The 20,530-nt window shown below is 37.3% G+C and overlaps 1 protein-coding gene across 5 annotated transcripts in view; it reads left to right on the forward strand.

The window, feature by feature from the left end:
- The window catches only part of ROCK1 (Rho associated coiled-coil containing protein kinase 1), a 151,361-nt gene that overhangs the window by 119,708 nt on the left and 11,123 nt on the right, over nucleotides 1-20,530 (forward strand). For all 5 annotated transcript variants that reach the window (XM_004421038.3, XM_014780289.2, XM_087439014.1 and 2 more), the window contains 6 exons: nucleotides 1,063-1,157; nucleotides 8,776-8,941; nucleotides 10,036-10,129; nucleotides 10,587-10,675; nucleotides 14,240-14,428; nucleotides 15,441-15,600. In XM_004421038.3, coding sequence (XP_004421095.2) covers nucleotides 1,063-1,157; nucleotides 8,776-8,941; nucleotides 10,036-10,129; nucleotides 10,587-10,675; nucleotides 14,240-14,428; nucleotides 15,441-15,600 — 793 coding nt within the window. The remainder of the gene's footprint in view (nucleotides 1-1,062; nucleotides 1,158-8,775; nucleotides 8,942-10,035; nucleotides 10,130-10,586; nucleotides 10,676-14,239; nucleotides 14,429-15,440; nucleotides 15,601-20,530) is intronic.

Raw genomic sequence — 20,530 nt, forward strand, 5'->3', positions numbered from 1 at the left:
TGGGATTTCAAATCAGATTATTTTTCTTTTTCCTTTTCTTATGTTTTAAACTAAAGAGGATAGTTTAAAAAAAAAGAAAGAAAGAAAAAGAACTAGACTTCAGAACTGGAAGTTTACTCTATAACCCCAGAACCCAACACAATATGGGTCTAATACTTATTCATACCTGTTAAATATTTGTTGATGGAGTTGGCAAAAGCCTAGTGAATTTTGTAAGAACCATTGTTCTTTAATGAGTATATGTTATTCATATGTTAGCAGAATGATAAACCTTGTTCATGGATATTTCTTCTACCTCTCTCAACCACCCATCCCATCCCACCCACACAAAAGAGAAGTGGTTTCTCTAGCATTATTCTCTTCAAGAATTGATCTAACATTTAAATGTGTAGTACTTGCTAAGTTTCTTTATAATGTTTTTCCCAAATCAATATAATTTTTAATATATTTTTGAGTATAATTTCTATATAATTAATTGTGCCCATTTTAAGTGTACAGGTCAATAAGTTTTGACAAATGTGTATACTGTGTGACCACCAGCACCATCAGCATATAATACAGTTTCTTCACTATAAAAAATTCCCTTGTGAACCTTTACAGTCAATCTTCTCTAACCACCTCTATCTGCAGGCAATTACTGATTTGTATTCTGTCACTATTGATTATTTTCACCTGTTCTGGAATTTCATATACATGGAATCATGCCATATATGCTCTTGAGCACCTGGTTTCTTTCACTCAGCAAAATATTTTTAGATTTATCATGTATGTATCAGTAGTTCATTCCTTTTTATTACTGAGTAGTATGGATACACCATAATTTTTTAAATTCATCTCTTAATGACATCTGTATTGTTTCAAGTTCGGAGCTACTATGAATAAAGCTGCAATGAAAATTCATGTATAAGACTTTGTGTGGACGTATATTTGCATTTGTCTTGGGTAAATACTTGGGAGTGGAATTGTTGGATCATATGTTAATTGTTTAACTTTATGAGAAACAACCAAACTGTTTTTTAACCCACCAAAAACACTTATTTCTTTTTATCACTTGTTTTACAGACACTTTATAAAACCCAGGTAAAGGAACTTAAGGAAGAAATTGAAGAAAAAAATAGAGAAAATTTAAAGAAAATACAGGAACTACAAAATGAAAAGTATGTCCATTTTACTTTAGAGCAAGAATCACTACTACAACAAGGCATTCTTAACTTAAATTTAACTTTAAAGATAGAAAGTAGCTGTGCCATTATTCTGATGAGACTGGTGTAGCAAATCTTATTTAGGCTAATTCAGAACAAATCAAACTAGATTTAGGCTAAAATGTATGTCTATGGTGAAAAAAATAATTTAAAATATTAACACTATAGCAATTGTACAGAGATTCACTAAACTGTGACAATAAATTGTTTTCAAGGGTCTCGCAATCTTTAAACATCTATTTGTATGTAAACAGTTCATGCTGTATTCGCAAGTCATTATTTTATGTTAGGTAAAGGTCTTCCTCTTAGTATTATTAGACAGGTTAGTTTATATTGCATGTTGCTTGGGGCCTTAGAAGGAGAAGACCTTATTTAAGTGTAACAACTTCTCATAGCTAGATAGTGTCAGAATAGACACTGGAACTAGTTTTCTGACATTATTATAGTCTCTTTCCATATAACCACCTTTGAAAGAAATAAAAAATTTTAACTGTTTTATTGTTGAAGCAAACAAAATATCATTATAGTCAGCACCCATGAAAGAGACGAGACCTTTCTATCCACCTCAGAAGCCCACTATATCCCCTCTTAATTATGTCTTCTTCCCTCCCCACCACAAGAATAATCACTATCTGACACTTTATTTGTTGAAGGAACTGGATCATTTGTCCTGGTAGTTTTCCTCAGTTGTGATTTTACTGTTTCTACTTCCATAGTTAGTTGAACGTTTTCCTCGTCCTTCTGTGTTTCGTGCAAATCAGTGGTTAAAACTAGAGCTGCACTGTCCAATGTGGTAGCCACTAGTCACATGTAGCCATTTAAATTTAAACTTTATTTAAATAAAATTAAAACTTTAGTTCCTCAGATGTACTAGCCATATTTCAGGTGCTCAGTAGTCAAATATGGCTAGTGTCTACCATGTTGGACAGCACAGGTGTAGAACATTTCTTTCATTGTAGAAAGTTTTATTAGACATCCCTAATCTGGAGTCTTAATCAGATTCAAATGTGATTTTTAGAGAGGAGAAGACTGCCCCAAATATAACCTTGTAAGGTCTAGTTGCCTCTTTGTGTTGTTAGCAACCATTGATACTCAGTGCTTAGGTCCTTAATACATTAGGTGGAGTCTAAGGTAAGAACAAAGGTACATTTCCTGGTTATTCTCTGTTACAGTGGTAGACTCCTATTGTAGAGTATGGTCTGTTGTAATATGCAATCCCAGGTTGTGTGCATTCACTGTGAAGGGGGCACCCAATCCACTACATACTAAATTGTTTCATAGGGTTGATATGTTTGCCTTTGTTTGATATATTTAAGATAATGTATTGGTCACCACTATTGTGCTGAGTACTGTGCTTCATGCCAGTGATATAATTATTAGTAAGTTATGGTTCTTACCTTCAAATGCTTCAGAATCTAGTTAGGAGACAGATATAATTAAGGTAGGCTCCTGTGACAAAGTGGTATTGAAACATGTTAAGGGGATATACCTCATCTTACCATCTGGGATGCAGAGAACATTTCCCAGGTGACAACTAAGGAAAAGCAAAATTTGCCAGGGAATGGGATATGGGGAAGGGGACGATATAGGCAAAAGCCAGTTTGTGATTTGGGAAACAGCAGATGGTTTAGTTTGCAGGTGGGGAGACAGTTGGTGACAGATAAAGCTGGAGAGATAAAACCTGAGTCAGATTACAAAGGGCCTTGTGTGTCATGCTGAAGAGTTTGGAATTACCAAACATTGAAGAGTGGGAGGTTTTGTTTTTGTTGTTCTCTGTTGTATGTCTACATCACCTAGATCAGGGCCTTGCATTGAATAAGTATTCAATAAATATTGAATGAATGGCTGAAAATTCTAAGCTAGGGATTGACAAGGTGGTGTTTTAGAAAGCTCCTCTCTTAGAGTGGAGAATGGATTGGAGTGAGACAAAGCTGGGTAGATACAGAGAGTCTAATTATACAGCCATTGGAATAATCTAGATGTAAAATTATAGTGGAAGTTGGCAGTAAAAAGAGAGTCAAGTGCCTGGAAAAAAATAGGAAGTAGAAGCAGTAGGACTTGTAGATTTGGAGGTGTAGGGGTAAATGTTGGAAAATTTCAGGGGGACTCTCAAGTTTCTGACCAGGCCAGTTGGATTGATGATAGTGCTAGTCCCTGAGTTAAGGAATGTCAAGTTTGTGAGATGAGGGGAGACAAGATTATTTCCATTTCAGACGTGTTGAGTTTGAGGTGCCTATGGGATGTTCGAAGAGAAATAGATACCAGGCAGTTGGGTTTATTGCTTCAGAACTCAGAGAAAAGATAAGACTTGTAGCTGATTTGACAATCATTGCATACTGAAACCACTCAGATAGATGAGATTTGTTAAGATGATTGTGTATATCAAAGTTTACATACTCATGAGCCTATGATACCATACATGTGACTGGGTTGAAGTTAGTTGGATCTAAATGTCAGTACATTCGTTGTATGAGTTGTGAGGATTATAACAAACTGAAGAGTCCATGTCCTTCTAACCACTTGCTGCCACATGGTAACACTGATTCAGTATTTCAAGATCTTTCGGTTTTTCAAGAGAAGCCAGGAATCTGAATTTTTATGTAAAATGTTTTTGTAATGTTATGTAAAATTATGTTTTGATGTAAAATGTTATGTAATGTTTTTAAATGTTATGTAAAATGTAAAAAATGGCCCAAATTTATTTTAAGTGTGTTGTGCGTGTGTGTTGGGAGGGAGGGCAGGAGGGAGACACTTATGTGAACTCATTTGACCCTCCCAGGCAACAAGTTGTAACCCCTAGTATAGGATGAGAAGACATAAAGGCTGAAGACAGACTAGCTACTATACTTTTAAGGAATGGGCAGAGGAAGGAAAAATAAGAAGTCACCAATAATACAAGGAGAAAAGCAGAGTAGGGTATCACAAAAGCTAGGGGAATAGAATATTTCAAAAAAGAGAAAGTAATTAGAAGTGCCAAATACTCACAAAGGTCAACTGAAAAATAAACTGTCCATTATATTTAAAGTTGTTAGTTATCTTGTTGAGAACAGTTCCTAAACAGTGATGAGAATGGATACTAGATTAAAGTGGATTGAGACATGAACCAGAAGGGTAGAAGTAGTGGAGACAGTGTAGACAACAGCTCCATTGACCTCCTTACTATTCAACAAACCAGTTAGTTACTTTCCTGCCTCAAGGCCTTTGGACTTGCTCTTCTCTCTGCCTGGAACATTTTCCTCTGAATATCCACATGACTTGCTCCTTTACCCTTTTCAGGTCTAGGTCTAAATATCATCTCAGAGAGGTCTTCCCTAAACACCTTTTTTAGGATTGCAGACATCCCCCGCATCACACCCCTACCTTGCTACTTAATTCAATACTTGCTTCCCTGTTTTATTTTTCTCTGTAGCACTTATCCCCTCCTAATTATTGTAGAATTTGTTTAATTATTTATTGTTTTTCTCTTTCCACTAGAATTTAAGCTCAATGAAGGAAGGAATCTTCAAATGTTTTGTTCTTAACTTGAATTCATTGCTATATGCCTGGTACCTAGAATTGTACCTAGAACATTGTAGATGCTCAGTAAATATTTGTTAAACTAAAAAATTCAAGAAACATGATTGTCAAGGCAAGGAAATATAGCAGTAGCTGGAGGAGAATGTGAAGGAGAGCCATTGCTTTTTAAAGATAGCATAAATTTGAACATATTTAAATGGGACTTGGGAAGGAAATCAGAATGGGAAAAGTTGCACATCTATTCATTGATTCAAACAAAATTTCTGAGCACTTTCTATGGGCAAGAGACTTTTCTAGGCATTTGGAATATAGCAGTGAACAAGAATAAAAGCCACTGCTTATAATCTTATAACCTAGAAGAGTAGGTAATTATTGATAAATTGATTTCTTTAAGAAGATAGGAGAATAAAGGTGAGAGACTGGCCGTAAGCATCAGTAAAGACAGGTCTTTCATTATGGAGAGTTGTGAAGGAAGTTTGAATGAACATAGTTCCAGATAATTTTACCCTGAACCATCTCATTCGTTCTTGCTTTCTCTTGCACAATTGCATAACCAGGGATAAAAATGTAATTTGGGATAAATAGATTTTCTGACAGTGGAACTTAGATACTATTATCTGAGTTTGTTGCAAAGCTGTAACCCCAGAGGAGAATATGTTGTCATTTTGAAGCCTTGCATTATAATAGTGCAGAACCACCCCTAGTGTCGTCGACTTACCAATGGTAGTATTTCCTATCTTTTCCTAATGTACTAACTCCCCTACTCTTCTAAACAACTATTTCATATCTTCTCCTCTCTCCTCAAATCTCCCACAACCTCTCTTCACCCTCATACTCAGCACATAGCATTGCTTCCTGGAAGTCAGAGAGCTTCTACTCTCTCCCACCACTATAGCTACCAACCTGTCTGCATCTGTACCTATAAACCCTGCCTTCCTTGATTGACGGAAATGGACAAAATGTGCTTTTACCTAAAGGCAGCCCCTCAATCACATCCCTTTCTGTCTACTTAAAAATATGATTCCAATAATTATCTCAGCTTTCCTACACCAATTTTTTCCTTTCTATAGTCATTCCCATGGTTATGTAAACATACAGATAAACATCTCCTTAAAAAATAAACCCCTGGAGCCTGCCCTGTGGTGCAGCGGTTAAGTGCCTGCTCTCCGCTTCGCAAGTTCGGATCCCGGGCGTGCACGGACGCACCACTTGTCAAGCCATGCTGTGGCGGCATCGCATATAAAGTGGAGGAAGATGGGCACAGATGTTAGCCCAGGGCCAATCTTCCTCAGCAAAAAGAGGAGGATTGGCATCAGATGTTAGCTCAGGACTGATCTTCCTCACAAAAAAAATAAATAAATAAACCCTCTTTTAACTACATATCCACTTCCAGTTACTGTCCATTTTTCTGTTTCCTTTTGTAGCAAACTTCCTTGAAAAGTGACATACCATTTATCTTCAGGTCCTCTTCTCCCATTCTCTCTCACTCTCACTCCAGTCAGACTTTTGCACTCATCACTCTACAAAAATAACCCTTCTCACGGTCACTGGTGACTTCCTAATAGTTAAAGACAGTAGGCAATTATCGGTTCTTATGTTGTTTAACGGTAGCAGTTGACATATTCAGTTACTCTCTCTTGACAAAATTTCTTCACTTGGCTTCTATGACACCGCACAGTATTTTCCTCTTATTGAACAGCTATTCTTTCTCAGCCTCCTTTGCTCCTTAGTCCCTTCCCATCTCTGAGACCTTTAAAGTTTGGAGGTCCCAAGGGATCACTCCCTACTTGTTCTCATCCAGCCGCATAGCTTTAAATAGCATCAGTGTACAAGTATATTCTCCCCTGAATTCCAGACTTGTATATCCAGCTGTCTATTTGACATCTCCACTTGAGTGTTTAATAAGCATCTCATATGTAACATATCCAGAAAAAATTCCTGATTTCCTCACCTTTGCCAACCTGCTCCTTCTTGTTTTCCCCCATTTCAATATTAGTAATTCTGTTATTCTCAGTTGTTTAAGTCAAAAACTTGGAGTTACCCTAGACTCTTCTTTTTTTCTTATACTCTACATGCAATTCATCAATAAGTCCTTCTAGCTATAACTAAAAAATATATCCAGAATCTGATCAGTTCTTATCACTCGTACCATTTACCAGCCTGATCTGAACTGCCATCATCTCCAATCTTGGTTATTTCAGTAGCCTCCTAACTGATATTCCTGCTTCTGCTGTTGTCCCCCTACTGTCTGATCTTAATACAGCAGCTAGAATGATCTTTTTAAAACAGAATACTGAGAATAAAAGCCAAAGTACCTATATTGTCTTGGAAAGCCTTACAATATCTGTTCTCTTCTCCTCCTGCTTCTTTTACCACATCTCTCACAACATTTCCCCCATCTCTCACTCTGCTCACGTTAGCTTCCTTCAGACCAACCTTAGGGCATTTGTTATTAGACGTTTCCTCTGCCTAAACACTGTATTCCCAAATACCTTCATGGCTCACTCCTTACTTCTTTCATATCTCTTCTCACATATCATCTTAGCAGAGAGGCCTCCTTGATCACCCCATATAAAATAGTGACCTCTGAAGCCGGCCCAGCGGTGTAGTGGTTAAGTTCACGTGCTCCGCTTTGGCCGCCTGGGGTTCGCGGGTTCAGATCCCAGGCGCGGACCAACGCACGGCTTATCAAGCCGTGCTGTGGCGGAGGCCCATATAAAGGTGGGCATGGATGTTAGCTCAGGGCCAATCTTCCTCACACACACACACACAAAAAATAGTGACCTCATTCACAGCCTCTTCCACGTTTCTTCTTTTATTGTTCTCTGTGGCATACTATATATTACTTGTTCATTTTTTTAAAATTGTCTCTCTCACCCCACTAATGTATGCTTCCTGAGGGCAGAGATTTTGTTACTGCTGTATACCTTTATACCTAGAACAGTGTTTGGCACATAGTAAACAACCAAATACTTCTTGGGCAAATGAATGAATAAATATTCTTTTTTTTGTAGTTAGTAAATGTCCCCCTCTTTAAGCTTAAGACAGAAAATTTTATTGATATTTTTCCCTTAGTAGAAAATAAATAGGGCCGGCCCCGTGGCTTGGTGGTTAAGTGCGCGCGCTCCAATGCTGGTGGCCCGGGATCGGATCCCGGGCGCGCACCGAGGCACCACTTCTCCGTCCATCCTGGGGCCGAGTCCCACATACAGCAACTAGAAGGATGTGCAGCTGTGACATACAACTATCTACTGGGGCTTTGGGGGGAAAAATAAATAAATAAAATCTTTAAAAAAAAAAAAAAAGAAAAGAAATAGGTAGAAATCATTCACTCTTTCATTTAGCAAACATTCATTGAGCGCTTACTGTATACAGAGGAGTACAACCATAACCAAGATAGCTTATCAAAGAAGTGCTCTTTAGGAAGAGCAGGCAAACTGGAGTGATCTGGTCCTGGTTTGAATGTCAATTCTGAAAAGCTTTAAAGTGTAATTCCCAAGGAGCATTCCTAGAATAGTTAATAATGGTTTGCAAATCTATTTATAAGTCTTCATAATTTCATTGAATTTCAGAGTTGGAAGGGATCTCAAAAATAATTTAGTTTAACCCTCTCGCTTTACAGGTTTGGTTAAATTGAGCTTCAGAAAGTATAGGAAACTTGCCCAATGGCCCTACTCAATTAGTTAGTGATAGAATGGGGATAAGGATCCATGTCTGGCCTCCTGAGTTATAACCCAATGACTTTTCCCCTGTGCCATGCTACCTTCCATTCCCAGCGACAACATATTCCTTTTCAAAAGTAGGCTGCTTGCCATTGCCTTTTCTTAGTTACACAATAGCAGGTACAAGATTAAAGAGTTCTTTACTTTTATAGTTTGTCAAAGAGTGAGAGGTTAAATTTATTTTATAGAAAGTTTATAATGAATTTGAAGTTTATTTTAAGCAATAAAATACTTAACTTTTTATCATTTAAATATAATTGTGTTTTTAAGCATATGATTGTTGGAAGAATGAACTGAATTTGTTTATATCCATTTCTCTTATAAATCTATTGCAGAGAAACTCTTGCTACTCAGTTGGATCTAGCAGAAACAAAAGCTGAGTCTGAGCAGTTGGCTCGAGGGCTTCTGGAAGAACAGTATTTTGAATTGACACAAGAAAGCAAGAAAGCTGCTTCAAGAAATAGACAAGAGATTACAGATAAAGATCACGCTGTTAGTCGGGTAAGTGTGATAGTCAGGTAAGTCATATGACTAAAATTAATTTAAATCACATCTTAAAGTGTTAGGGTGAGTGTGTGCATGTGTATTTACTTATACTTTACTTACACACAGTGGTCACTCTGCACTCATGTATAAAATAGTTTATATAATCCAAAACAATTGTTAATTGAAATTCTTATTCAGTGTATTGGGTTTTTTTCCTTTTCTGGCTGTAGATCTTAATATATTTTATGTGAAGAAATGATTAGCTTAAATTCATTTCTTGTATTATCTTAATACATTACAACTGATTTTGTGGCCAGAATTCTGTAAAATTCAGAGACACTATTTTGAAATGAGAAATTCTTTGTGGATATCTACAAAGCCATTATAGAAAAACCAGTACTATAACTAATTACCTATTCCTGAAATTTATACTATAGTCTCTGTAGAATCATGGGGCTAGAAAGATGAGTTAGAGATACTTTTCTTCTTTTGAAACCGCCATCAAGTGCTCTGGTGTGAGCAGGCCTGGGTTCAAGCCTCAGCTCTGCCTCTAAGAAGTTACACGGTCTTGGCAGTTTGCTTTAACTTTTCCAAGCCTCAGATTCTTCATCTATAAAATACAAATAATAATACCTATTTCACAGCATTCTTATGAAGATTAAATGAAATAATACGCACAGAGTGGTGAATAAGTACACTGCTAAAACTAGTCAAACGTTTTTGTCATTTTCATCGTCATTATCCAGATGAAGAAACTAAGGCCCAGAAAGATTGTGACTTGTTAAGGGTCACAGAGCTAGAAAACTAATGCAGATTTCCTAATTTCCAATCTAGTTCTCTTTCCATTACATTTTTATTCCTTTTATTCATATATATGTATGTATATACATACTCTGAAGTAATTTTTGGAAGCTAATAATTGTTTTAAAATATTTTGAATTTAATTATATCTACATATTTTAAACCAAACAAAGGAATTTTTATAGTTAAGCAATTTCTGACCTGTTCTCATCTATGGAAAATGCAAAGTATTTTTTTTTCAAGGTTGTTGCTTTAAGTATGAGACTACCAAAGTGAGTACAGCTTAAACCTTTATGTGCTTTGTTTAGCTCGAAGAAACAAATAGCATGCTAACCAAAGATATTGAATTATTAAGAAAAGAAAATGAAGAGTTAATTGAAAAAATGAGGAAGACAGAGGAAGGTATGTAGGTTTTTTTTTTTTAGATCTTAATGTTAAATCAAGTTCAGAGGTAAATCTTTAGCTATTTATGTTGTGCGTTAGGTTTTGGAAATATTTGTTTTCATATGTTAATTTCTGTAGCCTTAAGAAGTATCTTAGTAGAATTTAAATGTTCTCACCAAAGGAAAAAAAAAGTAAATATGTGAGGTGAAGGATATGTTAATTAACTCGCTGAGGTGGGGAGAATCCTTTCAACTATACGTATATCAAATCATCACATTGTTCACTTTAAATATCTTACAACTTTGTCAGTTATATCTCAATAAAGCTGAAAAAAAAAGAACTATCTAAATGAAGTTACTTGAAAGTTACTATGTAGTATATATTTATTTGAATAATTAAAGACATTGTTGATTTGGAATGCACAAATTTAATTAATTAATACCATGTAGTAACATTTTGTATAATTTCTTAACAGAATATAAATTGAAGAAGGAGGAGGAGATCAGTAATCTTAAGGCTGCCTTTGAAAAGAATATCAATACAGAACGAACCCTTAAAACACAGGTATATATGCTCTCAGCCTTTTCCATGTGTTTGTATCTGAGTATCATATATTCAGAAGTTAATATTTGCTCTTTATGTACTTCTTAAAACTGAGGTTATAAGTTTCAGTCTTTTCATTGGAACAAATAATGTAATATTCTTTCTTCATTAAATGTAGACTTATTCAGGAAATAGGAATTCAGTTGAGTTAAAAAAGCTAGCTTGGGGCCGGGCCTGGTGGCATGGTGGTTGAGTTCGCACGCTCTGCTTCAGCAGTCCGGGGTTCGCAGGTTCAGATCCCGGGTGTGGACCTGGGACTGCTTATCCGGCCATGGTTTGGCAGGCATCCCACATAAAAAGTGGAGGAAGATGGGCATGGATGTTAGCCCAGGACCAATCTTCCTCAGCGAAAAAGAGGAGGATTGGCAACAGATGTTAGCTCAGGGCTGGTCTTCCTCAAAAAAAAAAAAGCTAGCTTGGGGGTCGGCCTGGTGGCGTAGTGGTTGGGTTCGCACGCTCCATTTCGGCAGCCCGGAGTTCGCCGGTTCAAATCCCAAGCATGGACTGAACACACCGCTCATCAAGCCATGCTATTGCAGCATCCCACATACAAGGTAGAGGAGGATGATCACAGATGTTGGCTCGGAGACAATCTTCCTCAGCAAAAAGAGAAAGATTGGCAATAGATGTTAGCTCGGGGCCAGTCTTCCTCACACACACAAAAAAGCTAGCTTGTCAAAGTCATTTGACAAGTAAGAACGTGTTTTAGATTGTATAGGAGATCTATAATTGATGGTAGGAAAACTTAATGAAGAGAAAATACACTTGACTGGAGTCAAGAGAGAAGAATTGGGAATGAGCAAGAAACTATAATGGTGGATATATTATTTTGCTTTGTATTTAATGATGTAGCTAGATCAGACTTTTTACACTAAAACTTGATATCTTATTTTATTAAGTTATCCATTCATTTAAATTCTTCATAAGGTTCTATGTACCTCAGTTGATTTTTACGGTAAAATAAGTATTTTCTACTTTTTATTAAATGATTATAATAGCTTCCTCACCACTAGTCTCCTCTCCCTCTGAGCAGTCGTTCATGTTGCAACTAGAATAATCTTTCAAAAGTGCACTTGATACCTATTGAAAATCCTTCAGTGGAGGTTTTACTTACCTTTGTAACAAAACAGAGACCAAGAAAAAACTTGACATTTATTACATGAAATTTCAAGTCTGTTGAGCCCAAAACAACATAAGTTGAAAGAAAACAAACTTGGAAGAGTATTTACAGCATTTATAGATAAATATAAATAGCATCTGCAAATAAGACAAAGATAATCCAATAGGAAAAAAAAAGGGACTTTTGAGAGAAAAAGAAACAGACAGTAAACATTTTTAAAAAGCTGAACCACAAAAATAAACCAAGATATAGGAATTAAAACAATAATGAGGTGTCTTTTTGACAGTTAAATGGGCAGATTTAAATGAGATAGAATACTCAGCTTTGGCAAGAACGTGGGGAAAGTTCATTCACATAAGAAAAATTTAACAGAATAAAGCATTTGAATGTACATAGTCTTTGACCCAGTAAGTGCACATTTAGGAATGTATCCTATATAAATGCTTCCATAAATGCTCAGAAGAAATATATACGAATGTAATTACTACAACATTATTTTTAATAGTGAAAAAATAAAAATAACACAACCACCCATCAATGTAGTATTGATAAATCATGATACATCCATACAATGGAACTCAAAGGAGCCATTAAAAATAAGTAGATTTAGGGCCGGCCCCGTGGCTTAGCGGTTAAGTGCTCGTGCTCTGCTGCTGGGCGGCCTGGGTTGGCATCCCAGGTGCGCACCGACGCACCGCTTCTCCAGCCATGCTGAGGCCGCGTCCCACATACAGCAACTAGAAGGATGTGCAGCTATGACATACAACTATCTACTGGGGCTTTGGGGGGAAAATAAATAAATAAATAAAATTATAAAAAAAAATAAGTAGATTTATATGTCATAAAACGGAGAAATAGTGTTTCCCATGATATATGATATAATGTTAAATTAAAAAAGCGGGGCTGGCCCCATGGCTTAGCAGTTAAGTGCACGTGCTCCACTACTGGTGGCCCGGGTTTGGATCCCGGGCGCAACGCACCGCTTGTCTGGCCATGCTGAGGCCACATCCCACATACAGCAACTAGAAGGATGTGCAGCTATGACATACAACTATCTCCTGGGGCTTTGGGGGGAAAAAAAAAAAGGAGGAAGATTGGCAATAGATGTTAGCTCAGAGCTGGTCTTCCTCAGCAAAAAGAGGAGGATTAGCATGGATGTTAGCTCAGGGCTGGTCTTCCTCACACACACAAAAAAAGCAAGTTGCAGCACAGAAGGTCGGCATGATTCCATTTTTAAATTTAAATATGTATGTAGTATACTTCTATACATAGGGAAGAGTCTAAAAGGATATACACCCAGCAGAATGAAAGGAAAGAGAAGGCTTTAGCAGAGGTGGTCTTTGAGGAGTAATATTACAAGGGCTTTTCACTTTCTTCATGATATATCTCTGTATTTGATTTTTCTTGTAATATGTTTTACTATTAGAAAAAAATCAAATATGCATTTATGAGGTCAGTGAAGTAAGCTTTTACTGTGTTAAAAAATTATTCAAGGGCTCCTCATCCTAGATAGAACCTAATCTACATGGAAATGATAGTGGTTAGGGCTTTTTTCTGTCTTAATGGAAAATCCATGATTTTTTTTTTTTAACATTACTGCAAAACAAGTATACCATGACTTATGTTTTACAGTTTATGTAGCTAATTTCACATGCTTTTAGCAGTTCTATCTCATTTTTAATATATTTTTTCATTCTGGCAAAAGAGATTACCCTCAACTATATTTACATTTCCTTTCTCATTCAGAAGGGCCTCAGTATGGCCTAGTCAGGTGCCCTGTTCTCCTACTTTCCTGCTTGTCCAAAGGAAAAAATTATCTTGGGCCTTTTTGCCTTTGTACACTTTCCTCTGTTTATAATGCCATCCTTGGCTTCCCTCCTTAATACCATTTCTTCTTTGCTTATCCACCTCCTATTTGTCTTTTTAAGAAACATACGTGAATACATATGCAGGTACTCCAAGAAGCCAAGTCTCAGTTAGATACTGCTCCCATAGCACTCTTGCCTCTTTCTTCTTAAGTTACCGCTCTGTACTGGAATGCTTGCTTGTCTGGCTCCTACAGCTGACTAGGATATCTTTGGGGCATAATTGTATTTTCTGTTTTTATACTTAGTGCCTATCAGAGTGCCTACATACAATATACTAAGTGCTGAATAATTGTTGAACAATAAATGGATTTTTGCAAACCTGTCTGGTTCTTACATTTGAACAGTGAGATAACTGGTAACACAAGTAACCATTATTCACTTGTCTTGTCCCAACCTTCATTAAGTTCTCCTGATTTTCACACATAAAAAAAGTCCTGCTTCCTGATTTTGAAGGGAAAAAACCACATTTTTGGAGGAGATTTAAATTAGATGCCTACAGTATAGATCCTTACTAATAATATTTTAATATTTGAATAGGCTGTTAACAAGTTGGCAGAAATAATGAATCGGAAAGATTTTAAAATTGATAGAAAGAAAGCTAATACACAGGATTTGAGAAAGAAAGAAAAGGAAAATCGAAAGCTACAACTGGAACTCAACCAAGAAAGAGAGAAATTCAACCAGATGGTAGTGAAACATCAGAAGGAACTGAATGACATGCAAGCGGTAAGGTTTGTGCGTGTGTGCTTGTAGGATTTGTAAATTACTATATATACCTATTATCTATTGAACTTGTTTAGATTGTTTAGTATAAAAATGCATATTTAAGTTTATACTCTCCACAGTGGGATCATTATTACTCTAATAAAAACCATGATCTTGACAAACTAAAAAGATGCTCTGTTGTAACTTGAGTAATTTTCACTTACTAGCATCTGCTTGATTAGAGGTACTACTTTAAGAGAAAGAGCCAAGGGTTTTCCCTCTTTGGTTTCAGACTGAAATTGAGATATGGCTGCTGTAGGGGCCAGCCCCGTGGCTTAGTCGTTAAGTGCACACGCTCTGCTACTGGCGGCCCGGGTTTGGATCCCCAGCACGCACTGACGCACCACTTCTCCGGCCATGCTGAGGCTGCGCCCCACATACAGCATACAGCCCCACACACTGGGGCTTTGGGGAATAAAAAAGGAGGAGGATTGGCACTAGATGTTAGCTCAGAGCCGGTCTTCCTCAGCAAAAAGAGGAGGATTAGTATAGATGTTGGCTCAGGGCTGATCTTCCTCAAAAAGAGAGAGATATGGCTGCTATAATATTGACTATAGTTGGAATAAAAGATTTGAAGTATTGTAGCTTTTTTGTTTTCTCTAATCAGGACTCACTTTTTTGAAATCAAAATATCAAACTTAGTTTTTTGATGCTTCCTGGCTTGTTAATAGCACAAAATTGAGAACATGGTCTCTGGTCCTAGACAGACTTAGAGCCAAGCATTGACTCCATTTATGGTTTTACCATCCTGAGAAGCATCCTATATGCCTTTTAAACTATTTCATTTGGAGCCATAAAAACATTTTCTATTGTTTTAACAAGTGTTTGGTTTTTGTTTTTGTTTTTTGATGCAAATTTTTAGTATTAGCAACTTTAGATTACTTATCATTTATAGTTCCATTAATTCTTAATTTCTTAATGTTGGAAATTTGATCTTGATTCTTTATATTATCTTGGTATTTTTCAAAAATAGCAATTGGTGGAAGAATGTACACATAGGAATGAGCTTCAGATGCAGTTGGCTAGCAAAGAGAGTGATATTGAGCAGTTGCGTGCTAAACTTTTGGACCTTTCGGATTCTACAAGTGTTGCAAGTTTTCCTAGTGCTGATGAAACTGATGGAAACCTTCCAGGTAAGAATATTTCTGTTACTTCATTCAAGCTTTGTTATGGAAATTACAGTATGTTTCTTTCGTTTTTCTGCCTCTTTGTCATTTTGTCCATGGATCCTTAAGAAGAAATTTACATTTCTGATAGCCAAAGTCTGATGATGTTTGTATACTTAGTGCATTTTATAGAATAAAAGCAGTCAGAAGCAATCTTAGACTATTAAAATAGATCAGAGAGGCTCTACCTGAATAGAAACCTGAAGAAGATTATGAACCTACATTGAGCAGCCTAACTCCATGGTGCAAGTTGAAGCTACTGCTACACCTCTCAGTTTAAAGAAAACTACGTGTTCTCATCAGTAGCAGCTCTTTAATGTTTTATTTATTTCTGTGCTAAAACTAAGAACTGTACTTAATAATCAGAACCACAACTCTATAGAAGCCTACCTAACGTAGTATTGATGAACTTTAATCAGACCTTAAGTTTCAAATTTGGAGAAATAGGTAAAAGGGATTGGGAAGTGCAGTGAGGGGACAGGGAATCAAGTAAAGGCAAAAGTGAGGAGCCATGGATTTCAGGCTTTTTTTCTATGTCTTGTTTTTCCAGTGGAGAATCAATTAAAAAATAGCCTCAATCTTGAACTCATTGTAGTGTAAGCAATAGTAAATTTCTTTTTAACAGAGATAACCAATACATATATTACAGGTTCTATTTGGAAATGAATAGGTTATAAAACATGCATTACAAATTTTAAAGGCATATATACATACATACACACATACACACACACACACTCATTTGACATACTACATGTTCTTAGTTCAAAGTTTTGGAAGTTTTATTTACGTGGTCGTAAACTTGAAAATAGATTTTAATTAGTGTATTTCCTGAATAATGCATGAATAGAAAGATGTTTATGAAGCAGCACATTTGATATTATAGGGATTCTAATTTTAAGAGATATTACTTGTTTTTTGAAAATTTGATATGAGAAGCTTGATAGACTACTTAGAAAATTTTGTGGTATTGTTCTTCGTCAAAAAAGTGGGACTCAAAGTGGGAAGTGAATTCAGCTCTTATTTGTATACCATGTAATCCTTGCCCTCGTTCTTTTCTGGCTTCGATAGCTCAAAATCAGATATCTGGAAAGAGAAGGGCAGGGAATGAATATTTCTTATTCTAATAGTCAAGCAGTTCCTTCTGTTTTCCCATTTTTAGCTGTCTGAAACCTCCTACCTCTTAAGTTTGTAGGTTCACATGCTTATCAGAGGATCACTTTGGATTTAACAACAATCTCTAGCTTCAGTTGTTGCTTGAACAACTTTCTAAAACCAGACTTAATCATCAGTAAAGAATATGACTTTTAGGGGTGTTTGGCTACATTCTTTCTTTTCTTTCCTTTGCTTTTCCTTCCCTCCCTTCCCCTCCCCTCCCCTTCCCTTCCCTTCCCTGAGGGAGATGGGCCCTGAGTTAACATCCATGCCAATCCTCCTCTTTTTGCTGAGGAAGACTGGCCCTGGGCTAACATCCGTGCGCATCTTCCTCTACTTTATATAGGATGCCGCCACAGCATGGCCTGATAAGCGGTGCATCGGTGCACTCTGGGATCCGAACCCGGGCTGCCAGCAGTGGAGCACGCGCACTTAACTGCTATGCCGTGGGGCCGGCCTCTACATTCTTTCAATTGTTGAACTGAAATTGTATATTAGATTCCCCCTTCGTTAACTCCAGAATATTTCCCGAGTTATTTAGTAAAGGAATTCTTACTCTATTTAGCATAGGTTAAATAGCCTGACCAGATTTTTTGTCTTTATCCACCCATTTCCTTTTAACTCAGTTTATAATGTCTTATTATGTGTGCCTTGGCTTTCTTTGTATTAAGTTAAACATTTCAGAGATCTAATATTGGTGAATGCTATTTCGAAGATTTGAATTGAAAGATGAGTTTGGGGGACTTCTAAAGAGAAGGAAAGGGGCTGGTCCAGTGGCACAAGCGGTTAAGTCCGTGCATTCTGCTTCAGTGGCCCGGGGTTCGCAGATTCGGATCCCGGGCGTGCACCGATGCACCGCTTGTCAAGCCTTGCTGTGGGGGCGTCCCATATAAAGTAGAGGAAGATGGGCATGGATGTTAGCCCAGGGCCGATCTTCCTCAGCAAGAAAAATAGAGGAGGATTGGCAACGGATGTTAGCTCAGGGCTGATCTTCCTCACAAAAAAAAATAAATAAATAAAGAGGAGGAAGGTAATGAGTTTAATCTTCCATCCTGGCTTGTTTAGGAAGGCTAAACTCAAAGGATCACCAGATGGTTTGATTGGCAGACTTAGGTTAGGAATTTATATAGATTTCAGAATCCTGACCTAATAAATCCACTTAGGAGTCAGTCAGCAAAGAGATTTTTATTTATTTTTTAATTTTTTTCCCCCAAAGCCCCCGTAGATAGTTGTATGTCATAGACGCACATCCTTCTAGTTGCTGTACGTGGGACGCGGCCTCAGCATGGCCGGAGAAGTGGATCCGAACCTGGGCCGCCAGCAGCGGAGCGCACGCACTTAACCACTAAGCCATGGGGCCGGCCCCAAAGAGATTTTTAAATGTTTCTCCTGACTCCATTCTAAGTATATTACTTAGAATAGCTGTGTATTTTCAGAGATTTTGTTTTTAAGGTTTTCAAAGTTCAAACCAAGTGATGAAAAAGGTTCTGGTGACCATTCTCCATTGCTATAAAAGCCGACCAGTTAGGTATCTCTTTCTGTATTACAGTGTTCTCAATCTTGAAACTTTACATACAAAGATCTCTACAGGGGCCAGTCTGGTGGCATAGTGGTTAAGTTCGCGTGTTCCGCTTTGGCGGCCTGGGGTTCGCAGGTTCCGATCCCAGGTGCGGACCTGCGCACTGCTCATCAAGCCATGTGCGGTGCGTCCCATATACAAAGTGGAGGAAGATGGGCCCAGATGTTAGCTCAGGGGTAATCTTCCTCAGCAAAAAGAGGAGGATTGGCAACAGATGTTAGCTCAGAGCCAGTCTTCCTCACAAAAAAAAAAAAAAAGATCTCTACAGTACTGAACCCTTTCATAATGGAGATAGAAATTAATGGATGATCTTTATCAGTGTTATTTTGTCTCTCTGTGTGTCAGTTGCTAGTAAATTGAAAATCTGTACTAAATGTCCCATTTACTAGATGCTTAAAAATGGGCTCTGGCAAATAAAGTTAAGGTTTTGCAGTCATATCTAGGAAGAATTGTTAAAGAATTTTGATAATCATTCTTAATTTGAGAGAGTTATGTATCATTCAAGTGTCTGAAAGATTTTGAGAAGGCAATGATTAATTTTATTTAGTTTAGAAAATTAATAAATGAATTTAAACTGCAGGCTTAAAAAGGGAGGACTCTGAATAGAATACATTTACTCAGCAGTTAAAATAAGGACCTTTTGAAATATGGATCATGTTTTTAGTTCAATGAGATTTTTTTTAATCTTTTATTTATTTATTTATTTATTTATTTATTTATTTATTTATTGTGAGGAAGATCAGCCCTGAGCTAACATCCGTGCTAATCCTCCTCTTTTTGCTGAGGAAGACCAGCTCTGAGCTAACATCTATTGCCAATCTTCCTCCTTTTTTTTTTTCCCCCAAAGCCCCAGTAGATAGTTGTATGTCATAGCTGCACATCCTTCTAGTTGCTGTGTGTGGGACTCGGCCTCAGCATGGCCGGAGAAGTGGTGCGTCGGTGCGCGCCCGGGATCCGAACCCAGGCCACCAGTAGCGGAGCATGCGCACTTAACTGCTAAGCCACGGGGCTGGTCCGAGATTTTTTTTTAAGTAGTTGGGTAGATGAACTGATAATATGACTTTCATTATTTCTCTTAGGTTTCATCATTTAATATGAAGATTCTCGTTTAGTTATCTTGTACATCTAGAGCTCAGCCTCTATAATCTTCTCAGTGGGCATCTCATCACTAACTAGATTAAATCTCTCCTCTAAGTTTCCCAATTCTAAAAAGCTTAGAAAAAATTGTTACTCCTCTGACTTACAATCCTTTGAAGTTTCTCAAGTCCCTTTCATTCTCTTGTGCCTTCACCCTCCTTTTGGTTCTGTGGCAGAATGTGGCCTAGCACACTCTGTAAAGATCATTGTTACCCTTAGGGTTGAGATTTGCCTGTTGCCTAGATGACGAAAAGGCTACATGATAACTGTCTCTCCTTCCTTGTTCTTTCTCTTTCCTCCTTTTGGAACTATTGACCTAAAAATCTGAAAAGAATGTAAAAGTAGATGAAGCATTAAGAAAAACATTTGGGGGCCGGCCCCATGGCTTAGCGGTTGAGTGCGTGCGCTCCGCTGCTGGCGGCCCGGGTTCAGATCCCGGGCGCCCACCGACGCACCGCTTCTCTGGCCATGCTGAGGCCGCGTCCCACATACAGCAACTAGAAGGATGTGCAGCTATGACATACAACAATCTACTGGGGCTTTGGGGGGAAATAAATAAATAAATAAAATCTTTAAAAAAAAAAAAAAGAAAAACATTTGGTATCAGCACTCCATTAATATTCATTAATCTCTTATGAATTATCTACATCATTCTCTTTCCATCCGGCTTGACCTCACACTATGTAACTTAAACCTGTAAATGGTAGATTTCTTGGTATGTTTCCCAGTATTTAAGTATGTGAGAGTTTCTGACTTTGCCCAAATCTAATCAGTGATTTGGAGATAAGTGCCTTGGAATTCTTGAGCACTGATTTCATTCTCTTTTTATATCACTTTTGAATATAGTTAAGATATTTTGGAATGGTTCTCTAGCTCTGTTTCTTAAGTAGTATATGTTTATCCAAGTAAACTTTGGTAGTCTTCAGAGGTTAGCTTTGATGTTTAAATTGGCTGTATTGGATATTGATGTATATATAGTTAGCCTCTCCATCTCTTATTTGGGTAAAGAAGTCAATTGCTGATATT

Source organism: Ceratotherium simum, chromosome 14 (assembly GCF_057802395.1).
Source record: "Ceratotherium simum simum isolate JZ-2026a chromosome 14, ASM5780239v1, whole genome shotgun sequence".
NCBI lineage: Eukaryota > Metazoa > Chordata > Mammalia > Perissodactyla > Rhinocerotidae > Ceratotherium > Ceratotherium simum.